The sequence below is a fragment of the Meles meles genome, chromosome 1 (genome assembly GCF_922984935.1).
Source record: "Meles meles chromosome 1, mMelMel3.1 paternal haplotype, whole genome shotgun sequence".
Taxonomy (NCBI): domain Eukaryota; kingdom Metazoa; phylum Chordata; class Mammalia; order Carnivora; family Mustelidae; genus Meles; species Meles meles.
The window spans coordinates 175,849,080-175,868,898 of NC_060066.1; the positions used below are offsets into that span (position 1 = coordinate 175,849,080).

Sequence of the window (19,819 nt, forward strand, 5' to 3'; positions counted from 1 at the left end):
CAGTATGGGAAATATAGTCAATGGTCTTATAAATTTGTGTTGTATGGGCACAGATGGTAGCTGTGCTCATGGGAGGCTTATGTATAAATTTGTCACATCACTATGTTGTACAACTGAAACAAATGTAACATTGTGTCTCAGCTATACTTCATTAAAAAAAAAAAATCTTACTAGAATATGTACTCTAGCCAGTAAAGCCAATAAAAAATTTTTTTTTCCTTGTTAAAAGGCAGTGTTTGGCATTTTGACACTCAGCAATGATTCTTACAGATCTTGGCCTAAACTTATAGATTGCTTCCAGTAGGTAATAATGATAGCTTTACAAATAGTGGGTGAGATCTTTTAATAACACAGAGAAAATGGAAATGTTTACTCTAGCATCCAGTCTTCAGGCTTTATTTGTGGCAGTTAATTTTCCATTTATCTTTTTAAGTAATATTTCCATTTTAAAGATCAGAAAACTGAGGACAGGAACTTTAAGTAACTTATCAAGATTATACAGTTTACTAGATTTGAACCAGTTGAAGCTGAAATTCAAGCCAAAGTCTGACAGAGTCTAAAAGTTTCTGCAGCTTTCTCACTGTTCATTTAAAAATAAAACAGACCAACTATTGTGTGGGAGAGCAGGGAATCAGAGGGAAGTGGACTCAAACATGTGAATATCTCAGGTATCATGCTGATAATAGGACTCCTTATTTTTCCAGATGTAAATAGGGTAAGTTATTCAGTACACAAATTTGCTGATATGATAAGTTGAAGATTATGAGCATAGAGAAAGATTTGTAGAAATGTCCTCACAATTTAAATTTCTAGTATTGTACAAATTAAAACAAGATGAGATTTAGCAGTGTGAGTTGTTTTCAGGTTGAAATTTAACTTCCAATATGAGTAACAAAAGGAATTGAATATAAAAAGCAGATATGTAGAAAACCAGATTTAACGTAGTGCTGGGTATTGATTTAAACCAAAACTTAGAATTAACAGCAAATAAGATTTCTAAAAGGCTTATTGTAGAAACAGTGGTTAAATTAATGTAGTTTTAAAATATATGTACTTTTTTTAGACTCTCATTATTGAGCTGATGAATTAATATATAGCTAGGGGTAATGTATGATTAGAAAGGATAAGCTAAGAAAATAAAATGAAAAATTAAAATATTTATACAGGTGACCCTTGAACAATATGGGGGTTAGGGATGCTGTCCCTCCCCCAACATGCTGTTGCTTATCTGCGTATAACCGTTGATTCCCCACAACTTTTACTAATATCCTGATGTTGACTGGAAGCCTTACCAATAACGTAAACAGTCATTAACACATATTTTGTATGTTATATGTATTCTTAACAATAAGGTAAGCTAGAGAAAACAGTGTTGAGAAAATCATAAGGAAAATACATTGATAGTATGGTGCTGCATTTATTGAGAAAAATCTGCATATAAATGACTCCACACACTCCATACCCATGTTGTTCGAGGGTCAGCTGTAATTAACTCTTGACTGGAATGCTAAGTGCCATGGAAGTTCATTAAAGCTGCACAAATTTAAAGGAAAGGGAGATCACCTCCATTTAGGGTAAGTCATGAATGGTTTCAAAGCAGAAGGTAGCTTTTGTTGTGCAACCATCACAAATCCAGTTTATCTACTTTTTCTTTTGTTGCTTATGTGTTTAGTGTCATTTTAAGAAAGTGTAGCTAAGTCCAATGTCATGAGGGTTTTCCCTGTGTTTTCTTCTTCTAAAAATTTTATAGCTTTAGATCTTGCATTTAGTTCTTTGATGCATTTTGAGTTAATTTTTATATTTGTTGTAAGGTAAAGTAAGAGTCCAGTTTCATTCTTTTAAGAGGGTATTTTCAGTTTTCTCACACTGTTTATTGAAAGGACTTAACCTTTCCCCATTGAGTGGTCTTGGCATCCTTGTAGAAAATCATTTGACTATATACGCAAGTGTTTATTTCTGGACTCTGTTCTAGTCCACTGGTGTAAATGTCTATCTTTGTGCCAGTACCATACTGCTTGGTTACTGTAACTTCGTAATAAGTTTTGAAATCAGTAAGTTTGATACCTGTAACTTTGTTACTCTTTTTCAAGAGTGTTTTGGCTATTCCAATTCCCTTGATATTCCATTTGAATTTTAGTGTGAATTTTCTATTTCTGTAAAAAAATGTCATTGGGATTTTGATAAGGATTGCTTTGAATCTGTAGATTGCTTTGGTTAGTATTAACATCTTAACATTTTCCAATCCATGAAGCGGGTTGTCTTTCCATTTAATTGTATCTTCTTTCATTTCTTTCAGAATGTTTTATAGTTGTCAGCTTACATGCCTTCCTTGGTTAAGTTAATTCTTGAGTATTTTATTCTTTTTCATGCTATTTTCAGTGAAGTTGTTACCTTAATTTCCGTTTCAGATTGTTGATTGTTATATATTGACATGCTACTGATTTTTGTGCATTGATTTTGTATCCTGCTACTTTGCTGTTTATTCTAAACAGCTTTTTTTTTGGTGGTATTTTATGGTTTTCTACATGTGAGATCATGTTGTATGCAACAGAGATAATTTTACTTCTTTCAATTTGGATGCCTTTTTTTTTTTTTTCCTTGCCTAGTTGCACTGGGTAGAACTTCTGTGATGAATTGGAGTAGTGAAAGTGGGTGTCATTGTCTTGTTACTGATTTTAGAGAAAAAATTTCGGTCTCTCACCATTGAACAGGATGTTCACTGTTGGCTTTTCATCTATGGCCTTGATTATGTTGAAGTAGTTTCTTCTTTTTCTAGTTTGCTGAGTGTTTTTATCATGAAAGATTGTTGAATTTTGGCACTTTTTCTGCTTCAATTAAGAGGATCATGTGGGTTTCTTCCATTATTCTATTAATGGAATGTATTATATTGATTGATTTTCATATGTTGAACTATCCTTACATACAAATGAGAATCTGTATCTTCCTAATCTGCCATTTAGCTAATGTCTTGATATGAATGAGAATCTTAGAACCAAAAACTCTCTTAAAAAAGATTTATTTATTTGAAGGAGGAAAATGTACATGCACAAGTTGGGGGAGGGCCAGAGGGAGAAAATGTTCTGGCAGACTCCCTGCTGAGTGGAGTCCAATGTGGGACTCAATCTCATGACCCTGAGATCATGACCTGAGCCGAAACCAAGAGTCAGTCACTCAGCCAACTGGGACACCCACGCACTCCCCCAAAACTCTTTTTAGTTGGATGGTCTACATATTAGTTGTGTCTGAGGCCGAGTTATATAGACCTTCCGCAAATTCAGAAATACCAGAGAGCTGAACATTCTTTTTCATTTTTTTATTAAAGCCACACACATAAGGTCATCCAAACTTCATTTTTGCATTTTCCTCATTTAATCTTTACAGTGGTTATAGAGACAGGTACTATACGTTCTCATTTTAAGGATGAGGAAAATGAGACTTAGGTCAAGCAGTTTGCCCAAGGCTATAGTAATTGTTGCCATGCTCAGTGTCCAATCCATGTCTTATTTCAGAGCTCATTCTATTAGTCACTCTGTTAATGGTGCCTTTGCCTTATCTTCTCATCCAATCCTGATAATGTAAAAATGGTAGTAAGGTGATGCCACAGATTTTTTTTTCTGTCAGACTTAACATTGCTGCCTTTCGTAGAGCTGGAAAGAATCTTACACATGCTATCATATTATTTTTCACAAAAATAGCTTCCAGAGAGGTCTTCAGAGAGTTGCAAATTATTGTTTCATGTTTTTTTAGTGTCTTTGAATTTTTAAAAACTGCAACAATTTAATTAAATGTATGCATTCATAAATGTTACAAACCATGTTAACATGGTAGTGCATTGGTGCTTTAAAGTACTATCAGGTTAAGTGGTTTTTGTGCAGACCTCTGGATAAAAATTATTTTAAACTACTCAGATTGCAAGTCTCTTGTTTAGAAATGCATGTAACTAGGGGTGCCTGGATGGCTCAGTGGGTTTAAAAGCAGTGGGTTAGAAATGCATATAACTACTTCTTTGGGTGAATTGTTTTTCAAATAGAGCAATTAAAACTAGCTGCAGAAGTAAGCTCAACTCCTGACTTTAAATATTTGTGTTAGTCAGAATTGCTTTGTTTTCACTGTCATTTTGTAAGTAAATGATATAAATTTGAACATAGAATGATTTTAGAGTTGGGGTGCCTAGGTGGCTCAGTCGGGCAGCTGGCTCTTGGTTTTAGCTCAGGGCATGCTCTCAGGGTCTTGGGATCAAGCCCTTTGTAGGGTTTCACGTTCAGTAGGGAGTCTGCTTGAGGATTCTCTCTCTCCTTCTGCCCCTCTCCCAAGTGCTCTCTCTCTCTCAAATAAATAAATAAATCTTAAAATGATTTTAGTGTTAATTTTTAAAGTCCCACTTACTTGTTTCATATATTGGAATTTCACTTAAGATTTGAAAACTATCATCAAGCCTGATTTCCTAATATATGAAAGGTAAAGCTAAGCTCCAGAGCCACTTATCAGTTTGCATCTCCATCCATGCCCATTGGTTTTCCTCTGTGTTATCCTGCCTCTTTCCTTATCTACTATGTAAGTAAAAAAAAAAGAAAAAGAAATTCTTGGAAACGCAAAATTTCATAAAGGGTACTAAGAGCATAGGGAATATAATCAGATGAAAAATGTTAAAAACAAAAAGCATTTTAGTAAGAAACTTACAGAAAATCCATGAAAGACTCTTGGGGGTTGGCGGAGATAATTCCAGATTTCAGCGTTACTCTGCTCTTATTTCAACAACAACAAAAATAATTAGGAAAGAAGTGAGTTATTTGAAACAATCACGAGCAGTAACTTTGGAAATCATCAAGTATAGTAGCCTTTTGGCCAGAGGAGCCCTTTACATTTTTAAAAATGAATGAAGATCCTCAAAGAGCTTTTGTTTATATGGGTTATATCTATCAGTATTCACCATATTAGAAATTGAAACTGAGAAACTAAAAATTTTTTAATTCATTTAAAAGCAGTGATAAGAGGCACCTGGGTGGCTCAGTCTTTAAGCGTCTGCCTTTGGCTCAGGTCATGATCGCGGCGTCCTGGGATCGAGCCTCACATCTGGCTCCGTGCTCTGCGGGAAGCCTGCTTCTCCCTCTCCTGCTTTCCCTGCTTGTGTTTTCCTTTCTCACTGTCTCTCTCTCTGTCAAATAAAGAAATAAAATCTTAAAAAAGAAAAAAGAGCAATGATAATAAACCCATTATATATTAACATAAATAACATATTTCTTTAAGAAAATAACTCCAAACAAAAAAAAAAAAATAGTGACAGTGCAGCGTTGTTCATACATTTTTGTTAAGCTCTTTAAATATGTGCCTTAATAGAAGATAGTTGAATTCTTATATCTACTGCTGCTGCACTGTATTGTTTTGCTTGAAGTATGTGAAATGAAAAAGATCTGCTCTCACACAGATGTAGTTGGAAAAAGGAGAGATATTTCAATAACCTTCTTAGGTAATTGTGGATATTCTTCTTTGATACTATACCATTTTTCAACTTATATTAGTTTCTTTAAAGTTACTTACAATGTGGTACATGAAACCGTATCAGTGACCTTTTCATGCTCTTTTACATTAAAATCCATTGGTTTTTCTTGGACTATGAATGAATTTTTTACCTGTGTCTTACTTTGTAATTTGCATTGATCATTTGGGAAGTATTGGTTCACTGAATTAGATGTATCTTCCAAATGCTGACACATTTCATTATAAATATTTTAAAAATTATTTTTATTAATACCACCATCTGTCTTACCAGAGTCTTTAAGTGTTGGTATAATGTTAGGATTATGGGGCAGATACAGCTTTCCAAGATTCCAGTTTTTACTTGAAAGCTTGAATTTTTATCACCTGCAACAAATACTATCAGTTGTTTTCTTTTAAGTGACAACCTGACTGTTTTGGAGGAAATGTTGCCAAATACCCAAATCTGAATAACCATTGTTTATATGATATTTCTTTCAAGTAAAAAGGGCATCCTGTGAAAAAAGCAGCTAATTCCACTTTGTTTTGCACACCATTATGCAAGTGCTTTTCCTCCAGATAACTATCATACTTTATTACTCAGCAGAAGTGGTTTGTATGTTATTTCCCATTTTGTTACTCAGAATTTTAAAAAGATGTATACCTAGAGGAACCTGGGTGGCTCAGTCGGTTAAGCATCCAACTGTTGGTTTTGGCTCAGATCGTGATCCTCAGGGTCATGAAATTGAGCCCCGAATTGGGCTCCACGCTTAGGGCAATCTGCTTGAGATTATCTCTCCTTCTGCGCTTCCTATTTGTGTTCTCTCTCTTTAAAATAAATGAATAAATCTTTTAAAAAAATGTGTACCTAAGGGTTATGATTTATTAAAACTAATAATTTTTATTGATTCTCAAGGACAGACATTTTAAAGCACAACTGGCCTTTTTTCCCCCTGCAAGTTTGTGGTGGTGAAAAATACACTGTTTACCAACCAGTTTGGTGCTACTGCCTTGATTCACTGTAAGATACTAGCAGTTTTTATCTACATTGTTGCAAATATCAGCATGTTAAGAAATATAAATAACATCTTAATATTTGGAAAATAGTTTGACTTTTTAAAAGGTCGAAAGAGGTTGTGGGGACCTCCGGGGTCTCTGGACCGTAATTTGAGTACTTCTGATCTATTATGGACTAGAAGATTTTTCCTGTTGCCCTGGTTTCTGATTCCTCAGGACAGCTTGCTCCCAGGAGGTATCTGGGACAGATATTTCCTTTTATTCAAAACAGGAGCAAGAGAATAATCTTAATGTCCTAGAGAAAAACTGAAGAATGGAGGCTATCTTTTTAGTTATAATTAGCCTACATAACAAACAGAAGAAGAGCCTTCTGCTCTTCTCACAGTACACACTTTTTATTGTGGTGGTGTCCAGTTCTGTGCCTTCACTTACAACCTGTTTCCTAATGACTTCTAGGTTTAGTCTTCCAGTGCTGAACTCTCTCCTGAACCTCCAGTACCTTCAAGTTACCTGCTGGATATTTCCCCTTAGCTCAGTGGTGCTTAAAATTGAAGTAATCCTCTTTTCCAATTAGTCTGTCCTTTAAAGTATTAGTATATCTACTTTCTGTATTAATGATACTGTTAGCCAGTCGTCTTAGACTTCTCTGCCATTCCTCACCTCCAGTAAATTGCCAGGTCCTGTTGTTTTACCCCCAAATAGACCCTGATTGTTCCTCCTTATACTCAGTTTTGTTTGGACCCTCATTTTGTTTTATCTGGACTGTGATATTAAATTGCCTTCATTCTCTTTACCTGCCAAACTGTGATCTACATGACTGCCAGAATTGTCTTTCTTAACATTTGATCATGTTACTAACCTTAAATCTAAGTCACTATCCCTGTGTTCCACACATATGTATGCATAAATTTTTAGTTATATATTGTTTATATTAGTTAATGTAATGTTTAATATATTATCTATATTGTATTTATATGTATATATTTTAATGGTCTTTTACTTAATGTGTCACAGGTATATGTCTGAAAGTAAAGTTGTCCACCTTATGAAATAGAAAGCAGTACTAAACATCTTCTGAATAACCCATCCCTGTTAATAGCATTGCCATCTACTTAGTTGCCCAAGCAGAGATTTTTGGGTCATCCTAAGCTGTATCCTTACTTTTCCACCCCAGAGCTTCTGGGACATAGCAGAGTCTCAACAGTTGAATGCTGAAGAAATGAATAAATGATTTGTCTCAAATCTGCTACATTATCCTAAGATTTTTAATTGAATGGAAGCATAAACAGTCTAGAGAGAGGTTGTTATCATTAGGACATGGGTCCTTGAAGCCAAAAGCCCGAACTTAGATAAAGTTGCTAATTCCTTAGGTTTTCTTAGTCTCTATTTCCTAAACAATAAAATGAGGTCAATAATTATACTTCATGGGTTTGTTGGATATATTAAATGAGATTATGTATGTTAAAGTATTTATTGTGGTACCTATCACAGTTAAATGGTAGCTGCTGTTACTATTATTACTACTATTTTTTAGTTTAATGGTTTCTAAATCCTGACTAATGTTACTTGTAATATACTTTTTAGTAGTTCCAAGTCAAGTAGGGATATAAGAGAATGAGAACGAGAATGAAAATGATCATTGTTGCCAACTCTTTTCCTGGAAAGGAATTCTTTCCAGTCTAAGATGATTTTTTCTTCTTTTCAGTTTTTAAATCCTTTGTTTCTGAAATGAAGGATGGACTCTTGTTTCAGTTCTTTTTAAGTTAAGCAGTTCTCTGTATGTTCTTGTTTTTCTCTATGTATGTTAGTTTTTAATGTATTTATTTAGTTTACTAAAAATAAAATCCCAACATCTGGAAATGACTGAGACTCAGAGAGGTGCCGTTACCCCGCCAAGGTCACAGCCAGGACTTTTGCCCTCTTTACTCATACTCCTGTATCCCTCTTCTTTTTCCCCAAGAAATAGTGTTATCCAGAAAAAAAAAAAGGAAGATTAATCCCACAGGAGAAATACAAGCTTTCAAAATAAACTAAAAACCTAAGGGTAAATTTTTGTTCTTAAATGTCAACAGCAAGACAGAAGAAAAAGAAATTAAGGAGTCGATGCCATTTACAGTTGCACCCAAATCCGTAAGATACCTAGGAATAAACCTAACAAAGAGGCAAAAAAATCTGTGCTCAGAAAACTATGAAGTACTCATGAAAGAAATTGAGGAAGACACAAAGAAATGGAAAAACGTTCCATGCTCATGGATTGGAAGAATAAATGTTGTGAAAATTTCTATGCTACCTAAAGCAGTCTACACATTTAATGCAATCCCTATCAATATACCATCAATGTTTTTCAAAGAAATGGAACAAATAATCCTAAAATTTACATAGAACCAGAAAAGACCCCAAATAGCCAGAGGAATGTCGAAAAAGAAAGCGAAAGTTGGTGACATCATGATTCCAGACTTAAGCTCTATTACAAAGCTGTAATCATCAAGGCAGTATGGTACTGGCACAAAAATAGACACACAGATCAATGGAACAGAATAGAGAGCCCAGAAATAGACCCTCAACTCTATGGTCAACTAATCTTTGACAAAGCAGGAAAGAATGTCCAATGGTAAAAAGACAGTCTCTTCAACAAACGGTGCTGGGAAAATTGGACAGCCACATGCAGAAAAATGAAATTGGACCATTTCCGTATACCACACACAAAAATAGACTCAAAATGGATGGAAGACCTCAGTGTGAGACAGGAATCCATCAAAATCCTTGAGGAGAACACAGGCAGCAATCTCTTCCGACCTCAGCTGCAGTAACTTCTTCCTAGAAACGTTGCCAAAGGCAAGGGAAACAAGGGCAAAAACGAACTATTAGGACTTAATCGAGATCAAAAGCTTTTGCACACAAAGGAAACAGTCAATAAAACTAAAAGACAGCTGACAGAATGGGAGAAGATAATTCACAAATGACGTATCAGATAAGGGCTAGTATCCAAAATCTATAAAGAACTTATCAAACACAACACCCAGAGAACAAATAATCCAATCAAGAAATAGGCAGAAGACAAGAACAGACAATTTTGCAAAGAAGGCATCCACATGGCCAACCAGACACATGAAAAAGTGCTCCACATCACTGGGCATCAGGGAAATACAAATTAAAACCACACTGAGATACCACCTCACACCAATCAGAATGGCTAAAATTAACAAGTCCGGAAATGACAGATGTTGGTGAGGATGTGGAGAAAGGGGAACCCTCCAGTACTGTTGGTAGGAATGCAAGCTGTTGCAGCCACTCTGGAAAACAGTATGGAGGTTTCTCAAAAAGGAAAATGGTTTTCCTTTTTGAAAAAGTTGAGCTGTCTTATGACCCAGCAATTGCTCTACTGAGTATTTACCCCAAAGATACAAATGTAGTGATCTGAAGGGGCACGTGCACCCAAATGTTTATAGCAGCAATGTCCACAATAGCCAAGCTATGAATACTATGCAGCCATCAAAAGAAATTAAATCTTGCCATTTGCAATGACATGGATAGAGCTTATTTATGCTGAGCAAAATAAGTTGATCAGAGAAAGACAGTTACCGTATGATCTCTCTGATATAAGGAATTTGAGAGGCAGGGCAGGAGGTTGTGAGGGGTAGGGAAGGAAAAAAACCAAGATGGGATCGAGAGGGAAACAAACCATAAGAGACTCTTAATCTCACAAAAACAAACTGAGGGTCGCTGGGGGTTGGGGAGATAGGGATAGGGTGGCTGGGTTGTGGACATTGGGGAGGGTGTGTGCTATGGTGAGTGCTGTGAAATGTGTAAGCCTGATGATTCATAGACCTGTACCCCTGGGGCAAATAATACATTATATGTTAATAAAAATAATTAAAAAGAAAAAAAGATAAATCGTTCCTGCTTCTGAAATTTAGTGATTGTGATAGAGATAGAAGAACATCAGATATTTTTAATATTTTGACTCACAGTAGGGTATTTTTAGCGTTTTTATTCTTTGTGAGTAAACACGTTGCAGACTAAAAAAAAATACCAAAGAAAGCAAATGTGAGTTATGCAGTTTCTACATATACTTTATTTTGTCTTGTAAAAGTTATTTTTCTACTTTATTATAGATGAGATTAGTTCTGGTGCCGGAAGATTTTTTGCTTGGATTATATTACTAACTTTACTGACTTCTAACTGAGGAAATGCAGAATCTATCCAACTCTTAATTAAAGCTTTATAACATCCTGAGGATTCAGAGGGGTACTTGTTGTCTCCCCAGAGCATCTTTGACTCTAGAGGTAGTAAAATGCCAAGCAGGTCTTCATTTTTATAGGCAGTGACTCTGGCTAAGCATGCAAATCTTCATGTTTTATTATTCTTAGCCTCTGCCTTCTTTCATGTTTCTTCTCTAATTTTCTCTCTTTCCACAAACCATAGGCCGTGATTGTCTCTTCAAGGCCACTTATTTTTTGCCTGGAAAAAATGTGTGTGCATGAGCAGGTGTGTATTTGTTTATTTGTGTATAGTGTGTATATTTCTCTCTCTCCTCTTACCTCCTTTCTGTCCACAAGAAAGTAAAACCCTTTTTGGAAAGTCTTCTTGGCCTCTTTCATGTATACCTAGCTGTTGCTTTTCCTTTACTCTCTTTGAACTTTAATACTTACTGTATAGCAGTTACATATGCTATATGTATTATATAGTTATATGTAGTTATATAGTGATACATATATATCACTGAGGTAAGCTCTGAGTTCTTGAAGGTAGGTGTTGTGTCTTACTCTCCTCTAAATCCCTAGTACCTAGCCTTGATGTTTAGTAAATGTGAGTGGATGAGTGGGTCAGTGGGTGAGTGAGTGAATGATTTGGAGACCAGCTTGAGAAAATGGATTCTCTATTAATGACCAGTGCCTCAGATTATTCATGAGTATCTTTTAAAGGTTTTCTATGAGTTTGAACTTGATTATCTGATGGCTTGTGAATAGGTCATGGAGAAAAAAAACTTTCTTCCTTTTCCCAGGATTTTCTGGTTAGATACTTATTCTTGGTTATTTTCTGTGAGCCTTAAAACTGGTTTCCCTTATTCCTTGTTGGTCATCTGGTTATGCTAAGATGTATTATGATATCTGTTGGGAAGATCCTTAATAAGCAGACGCCTATGTCCCCCTTTTCTCTCTATATTTTCAAAGAATATGAGCATATCCTATTTACCAGACCATTTTTTAGGCCTTTGAAGATACAGTAGTGAACAAAGCAAAGTTCTTGTCTTTATAGGGTTTATATGGGAAAGATAAACAAAAAACAAATATGTAATATGTCAAGTACTGATGAAGGCTATGAATTAAATCAGGGTAAGGGGATAAAAGGTAATATGCCTAAAATGTGGCTTTAAAGGAAAAAAATACCAGGAAAAAAGCTGTTAAAGAGGCATGCTAAAAAAATTGATGAGAGTTATTTCTGACAGTGAAATTACAGATGATTTTTTAAATTATGCTTTTATCTAATTTTCTGAAGTCTTCATTGCCTTTATTCTTGGGGAGGAGAGGGTGCCAGTGAGATCATATTTGCTTTAAAACCTTATTCTGATGGTGCATAGACCCTTGTGATCAAGAGGAAGAAAGCCATGTACTGATTCCTCTCTGAATATTTCTGGAAATCCTCAGCACATGATCTGGAAAAGTTCATACTCGGTGAGTCCTTCCAGTCTCTGGACAGGCCTTTACTTTGTATCAGTATGGTCAGTATCTGAGGAGGTTGTTGCCAAAGTCTTAATTCCCCCATTTGGGCAAAAGTGCTTTGTCATTTATTCAGGACACATTTCCCAGTGTTTGGACTGGTGCTGAGTAAGTCATTTATTCTGATGAAGAAAGTGTAGAAAAACTCCAATGAAAGTACAAGTAGCATATTCTTTGTATATAAATGTCATGTATTTCATTAATGTCTTTCATAGTGTATACTTCACAGCATTTCAGTCAAACTTGACCTAATTCAACACCGTTGCCATGAGTGTTACGACTTACTATGAGAGCGGTGGCAGAGAAAAAGCATGAAGCAGAATTTTTAGTTCCCTCCTGTGAAAGGAGCAAACTCCTCTTCCCTCAGTACCTTTCTACCAGCCAGGAGAGCATCTGCACCCTGACTGGGCCTCAGCACAGAGCAGGAGAAAGGAAGGAAAGCCTGAAACAACACCCATGACTAGGCTGTGGGACTTAGATATGTAGTTACAAAAAAGCATCTTTTATGGCTAAAGCTGTAGAATTTCCTCTAACTCTGGACTTTTCAACATCCTCTTCAGGCTCAGAGTTGTTGGTCTATCTCTAAAGGACTAATTTTCATTGTTTCTTCACAGCCTCTTTACCTGCTTCCTCCACCTCATGACTGTTTTGGTGACAGAGCAAGCAAAACTAATACATACCTTCTTGCCCCTCTTCAGTTTATGTCCATGGTATACTGATTTTTAGAGGTAAAGGCACACTTCACATATTTAAATGGGTAGATGGGCACACTTTAGTTTTAAAACTGGTTTGATGTAAAGATGAAGATTTGAAGAACAAGGAATAATTTTCAGTTCCTTTTTGCTCTTTCTGACCCTATCTTTTGCAGTTCTCTTTCCCTTTCTTCCTTTGTTTCTATTTCTCTATATCAAGTAACAATTCCTATAAACATTCTTTGTTTATTGGTAGCCTTTATGCCTAAATAGGTGAAACCTATCTCAAAGTAGATCGTTCATTCCAGCCAAAAATGGTAATCCATTTGGTAAGTGCAGCATGATAGAAGAGATAACTTTTCTTGTCCGGAGCAAGTTAAAGAATTACTTTTGCAACTACTGTTCCTTCTGCCTGGAATATCTTTATCTTTCCCACCTGGATCTATTCCTTATTTAAAAGACCTAGCTCAAATGGAATAGTTTCTTTGATACTTTTTCTGATTCTCCCAGTTAGTGAGTCCTGCTACAGAATTTTCATACCTTTCTAATAGCACATTTAAGATTATTTTATTATTGTTTTTTTTTTTTTAACATATCTCTCATTAGAATCTGAAATTTTGGGTGTGGGAACTGTATTTTCTTATTTTCTCAGATCTGATATTCAAGAAATGTTTTTGACTGTTCTTCTTGGATAAGCTTTACTCAGTGTTTTTAAGGACTTCACAGTCTAGTGATGGTGATATATCAATCACAGATAACCATAGTACAAACTAGAATGCAGTTACTGCCACAAAGAAGAAAGAAATCACTTCTTGCTGTGGGAATTAGAGGTTTTCCCAGGCTTTGTGGATGAAGTGGAATTTAAAATGCACCCTGAAGGATAAGTGTGAAATGTGGAGTTAATGGAATCTACCTTTTCTTACTTCCTGATGACTTTGTTAGAAATAGTTTCAGTGCAGGGGAACAGTATTATTTGACATATATTCCAAAGCCTTAAACGTAGAGTTAATTTTCTCATTTTTATCTGAAAGAATTCATCATTTGATTTATACAAAAGAATGTAAAATGTATATGTGTGTCGTGAGGTGGCTAAGTATCAATTTGTTCATGGGTCTTCATGGATTTAAGTCATAAATTCAGGAACTGATATTTAGGATTAGATCTTTTTCATCTGTCTGAATGTTACCAATCAAAAAAGGACATGAAATTTTGATGTATTTCTGTCCTATGTTGCATGGATTTTCTTTATTCATTTTTAGCCACAGATCCCTTTGCTTCTGTTTTTGGAAGTGAATCATTTGAAGATGGATTCGCTGACTTCAGCACATTGTCAAAGGTAACCTGCAGTGATTAGTGGGAAGACGAAATATTCTGTGTTTCACCAATGGAGCAACCCTTCCTTCCAATTATATAACCCTTTCACAGACTTCTCAACTTGATGTCATTGTTGATTTCAGATAGAAATGATAGAAAAGATGTAATTAAAGTAGATATATTTCTATACATAAAGACTATGGTGATGGTAGAGGTAATTATAATTTTCTACTGACAGGTTAGCTCAACAACTTCATTTTAAGAGTCTTCTGCCTTTTTAAACATACTTCTTCCAGTTGAACTAATTTATCCTCTGTTGACTATCTGGGTCAGTAGATGTAAAATTTGGGCGTTCATGCCATCTTCTCTGCATTGATTACTTCATTTTATGTTCTGAGGCTGTTAGGGTTAGTGTTAAGACTATTAATACACGTAGTCAAGTTCTATATGCCCGCTATCTATTTTCCAGTGTAGCTGTAGGATTGATTTAGACCAAAAGAGTAAAATTAGAGTATATGTGAAATTGTCTATGTCTTCTGTTCTCAACTGGATGTTATTTCCCCCTCCACCTTTGCCCTCTGTTATTTGGCATTGTCTGAAGACATTTTTGGTTGTCACAACTGGGAAGGGGGGCTATTCATATCTAGTAGATAGAGACCAGGAGTGCTGTTAAACACAGTATCCAGCTCCCCACAACACAGAATTATGTCCAGCCCACAAAGTAACTAGTGCTGTAGAGAAATACTAGCTGGCCTAAGATCTAAAATCATGATTTCTGATTCATTATAGAAAAGTGAATCCTTCATTATTAGAAAGGCAGAGTCTTCAGACCCACGTTAAGACTTGTTATTCCATGGGATTAATTTGCTTTTAAAAATTGACTTTCTTTCACGTTGTCTTCAATATTTTCAAGATGCCATTTTCTTTGTCATTAGTATTAAATCTTTCCTATATTTAAGTGAATTGAGAATGGTGGAATCAGTATTTTTCTTCTTTGATTATCATATGGATCAGATACTCATTTGAGGAAAAACATATGGACCTCAGGTGGCTTTGTATTGCCTAAAGCTTGAAAAACTTTTAATCCAGAGTTGACTTGTTTTTGTATGATCTGTTGCTTATTAATAAGTAGTGATGTTATAATCACTACTCATATGGAACAGTTTTTAAAAAAATTTCTCCCTTTGGGCCCCAAATACAAAGGTTAACATGTTAGTGCTCTTGGAATTGAAATAAATAAAGCTGCATAATACTAAAGATCTTTGTTCTAAATGTTACACAGCCATACATACTTTCGTTGGTATAATTTATATAACTATGTGTACATATTTCTTTTAAACAAAGGTCAACAACGAAGATCCTTTTAGTTCAGACACATCAAGCTCTGTCAACAATGTGGTCATTAAAAAAAATGTGCTTGAGGAAACATCGGTCAGAAGTGAAGATGTACCCCCAGCACTGCCCCCAAAGATTGGAACTCCAACAAGACCCTGCCCACCACCACCTGGTATGAGAGTTGGTATCTTTCCTAAATCAACTGAGATGCTTTTTCTCTTTCTGAAAAATACTGGTGTGAGCCTTACAGACTTAAATAAAGGGCTCTAAACAAAACAAGCCAAAAAACATGGCAGAAGCCTGCTGTGGTCATCTGTTCGGACAGTACTGAATAATAGACATGTGCCTAAAAGACCAGCATGTGTAACGTGAACCACTTTTCTGACAACAGCTCATTTCTTTTTAAATCATTTTGGAGAGGCAGTAAATGGAAAGAGGACAGTATCAGTGAAATATGGCTTGCTTTCTGGAAACTCATTGATTACCATTTACACACAGTTTCCTTCACCTTGTTGCTTTAATTAATTTCTATAAGAAAAGATTAATTTGAAGTCCATTCTTTTCCTGACTAAGGTGAAGTCTTCCTTAAATCCTTTGTGACCTTTTTGTATCCAGAATTCAGCAACATAGCAATTTAAAAGAAAGTATTTTTCTTGAAGGAAAATAATATTTTACTTCACTTAATAAGAGACTCCTTTATTTTATGAAAGTCTTTTTTATTTTTTTTGGTCTAGGAACAAATTTTTTTTTTTTTAAAGATTTATTTATTTATTTATTTGAGAGAGAGAGAGAGATCACAAGTAGGCAGAGAGGCAGGCAGAGAGAGAAGGGGAAGCAGGCTCCCTGCTGAGCAGAGAGCCCGATGCGGGGCTCCATCCCAGGACCCTGAGATCATGACCTGAGCCGAAGGCAGAGGCTTAAACCACTGAGCCACCCAGGTTCCTGGTCTAGGAACAAATTCTTAATGTTTTTAGTGTTTTGCTTTTAACAAAGGTATTAAAGTTCATGAGAAGTGGCTAACAAGGCAATTCCCTGAGTAGGGATAGTGTTGCTAAGCTGTTACGTGAGAAGATACATCTGGTACATGGTTATTTTAATAATAATCTGTCATTCCTGGTAAATTTTTAGCCACAGTAGTTACGGACTTTTATGCTTGCCTTTCATAATAACCTCCCTGTGGTATTTTTTGGGCAGATAATTTTTCTCTTTTTTTACATAAAGTATACAATTGTTAATACTCAGTTATCTTTTGAAAAATCAGGTAAACAAATTAAGTGACTTCTATCTTTCAAGGAAAAGTAGCCTATATCATATATTGCTGGAGGCTATGGCTGTCAGAATATATTAAAAAAACAGATGAGCCAACAATCAATCCAACTAAAAAATGGGCACAAGACATGAATGGACTTTTCTCAAAAAGCATACATGCTGAGTGAAATAAGTTAAACAGAGAGAGTTAATTATCATATGGTTTCACTTGTGGAGCATAAGGAAAAACATGGAGGACACTGGGAGATGGAGTGGAGAAGTGAGTTGGGGGAGATCAGAGGGAGAGACAAACCATGAGAGTCTGTGGACTCAGAGAAACAAACTGAGGGTTTTGGAAGGGAGGGGTGAGCCTGGCAGTAGGTACTATGGAGGGCGCATATTGCATGGAGCACTGGGTGTGGTGCATAAACAATGAATGCTGGAACACTGAAAAGAAATAAATTGGAGAAAAAAAAGCATACAAATGAACAACAGACACATGAAAAGATACTCAGTGTTACTTATCATCAGGGAAATGCAAATCAAAACTACAATGAAATAATACCTCACACCTGTCAGAATGGCTGAAATTAAAAACACAAGAAAAAACAAGTGTTGGTGAGGTTATAGGGAAAAAGGAACCCTCATACACTGGTGGCAAAAATGCAGACTCATTGGCCATACTGGTGTGGCCAGTCTGGAAAACAGTATGGAGTTTCCTCAGAAATTTAAAAATAGAACTGTCCTAGGATCCAGCAGTCTCACTACTGGGTATTTACCCAAAGAATACAAAAACATTAATTCAAAGGGGTACATGTACCCGATGTTTATAGCAATATTATTTACAACAGCCAAATTGTGAAAGCAACCCAGGTAAGTATCCATCAGTTGATGAATGGGGTGTGTGGGGATGGGGGTGTGTGTTCACAGAATGGAATATTACTCGGCCTTTAAAAAGAGTGAGATCTTGCCATTTACAATAACATGGTTGGATCTAGAGAGTATAATGCTAAGTGAAATAAGTCAGAGAAAGATGAATACTATATGATTCCACTCATGTGGAAATTAAGAAACAAAACGAATGGATGAAGAAAGAAAGAGACAAACCAAACCAAAAAACAGATCTTTAACTATAGAAAATAAACTGGTGGCTACCAGAAGGGAGGTGAGTGGAGGATGGGTGAAATAGATGAAAGGTATTAAGAGTTACACTTACATGTTGAGCACTGAGTAATGTACAGTGGAACTAATACATCTGGAACTAATATAACACTGTATGTTAATTATACTGGCATTAAATTTTTAAAAAAATGAGTCAGTTTGCTCATTTAAGTTCTATACCTGTGTGATGACAATAGTGAAGTTATTTTATAATCCTAAGTAAAATAATATACTGGTGCATTGACGAAATCTAAGGATCTTCATCAAAGTGAGTATATATAACTATAGAAGTATTAAAGAAAAAAGGATGATTTGTCAGAGAAAGCACTGGACTGGGAGCTTAAAGATGTGGGTGCTAATTCTGGATGTCCTCAGACTAGCTCCGTGATCTTGAGTGTGTAATTTCATATGTCTGGGCCTCAGCTATCTGCGCTGTTAGATGCTGGCAGTAACTCTTAAATTTGCCTTCCTTCCCAGGAATGTTGGAAAAATCCAAGAAGATATGAGATATGAACATTTTTTTAAAAGATTTTATTTATTTGACAGCACAAGTAGGCAGAGCAGTAGACAGAGGAAGAGGGAGAAGCAGGCTCCCTGCTGAGCAGGGAGCCAGATGTGGGGCTCAATCCCAGGACCCTGGGATCATGACCTGAGTCAAAGGCAGCTGCTTAACCGACTGAGCCACCCAGTGCTTGAGATATGAACATCTTTTATAAGCTGCTACACTCATGGAAAGACTGTTAACGATTGCTATTACCAGTTTAACACATTTTAGGAAAAATGCATATTTGAAAATATATTAACACCTATATTAATCATTTCCTCTTGAGAAGTACTAAGTTAAGACTTTAAATTTGGAGAACTTGTTTGAAAATGGTGGTGAGTTCAGCAATGATACACTGTTGTTTGGTCAAAGATGAGTTTATCCACAACCACAAAGATTTAGGCCCCAGACTTCAAAACATTCTCTTTATTCTTCAATTTGAAATATTGTAGATGGCAAAAAGTAGGCGAGGCTTTCCAAGGTAATTCTTAATCGTGTTCCCAGGTATTATGTATAGATCTAGAGAAAAAAATCAGAAGAATATGGTCATTTTTCAAAGGTCATTTGCCCTTACTGCCACTAGTGGGCAGCTGTATCAGGCTGAGGTTACCAACAGCAGGGGCCATTTTTGTCTTTATTTTTTGTCATCCTCATCCTGTTTGATCCTTTCCTCTCCCTCTCTTTGGGAACACACTGCTTTGGGGAAGACAAGGTTTACAGTCTGGGCAAAAAGATGATTCCTGGCCCATTCCCTTCCCCTTTTCCCCCATTTAGGTACATAGAGCTGGAATATATTTGAGAGGTTGTGTGTGAAAAATTTGAGGACAGACTATGGGGGTAGTTGTTTAAGACCATACTAAGAATGTATATTTTAGGCACTTACCTCCATTCCTCCACCCCCAGGTCTTTAATGCTCTCTGTGTTCATCTTCTTGTGTGTTTGTTTGCCGTATTTGCTGGTTGAGTTAATTGTAATGATTTTGATCCAGGGAAAAGACCCATCAACAAATTGGATTCTTCTGATCCTTTTAAACTGAATGATCCATTTCAGCCTTTCCCAGACAATGATAGCCCCAGAGAAAAAGATCCTGATATGTTTTGTGATTCATTCACTTCTACTACTACTACCACTACCACTACCAATAAAGAGGCTGACCCAAGCAATTTTGCTAACTTCAGTGCTGTAAGTACTGTGAGTGGGCTGTTTGGGGGAAATATCTTTCCATTTACAGTTTAAAGAGTTTTCAGTGATTACTTTGGAGTCTGCCACATTTGCATCATTTCAACTAAATTTACCAGCATACTAAAAATGAT

The 19,819-nt window shown here is 35.9% G+C and overlaps 1 protein-coding gene across 2 annotated transcripts in view; it reads left to right on the plus strand.

Moving 5' to 3' along the window:
* Positions 1-19,819, plus strand: part of EPS15 (epidermal growth factor receptor pathway substrate 15) — a 150,592-nt gene that overhangs the window by 126,432 nt on the left and 4,341 nt on the right. The window contains exons 22-24 of one of the 2 annotated variants that reach the window (XM_046005776.1): positions 14,164-14,240; positions 15,563-15,725; positions 19,495-19,688. In XM_046005776.1, coding sequence (XP_045861732.1) covers positions 14,164-14,240; positions 15,563-15,725; positions 19,495-19,688 — 434 coding nt within the window. The remainder of the gene's footprint in view (positions 1-14,163; positions 14,241-15,562; positions 15,726-19,494; positions 19,689-19,819) is intronic. The other variant, XM_046005784.1, reaches the window with a different exon arrangement.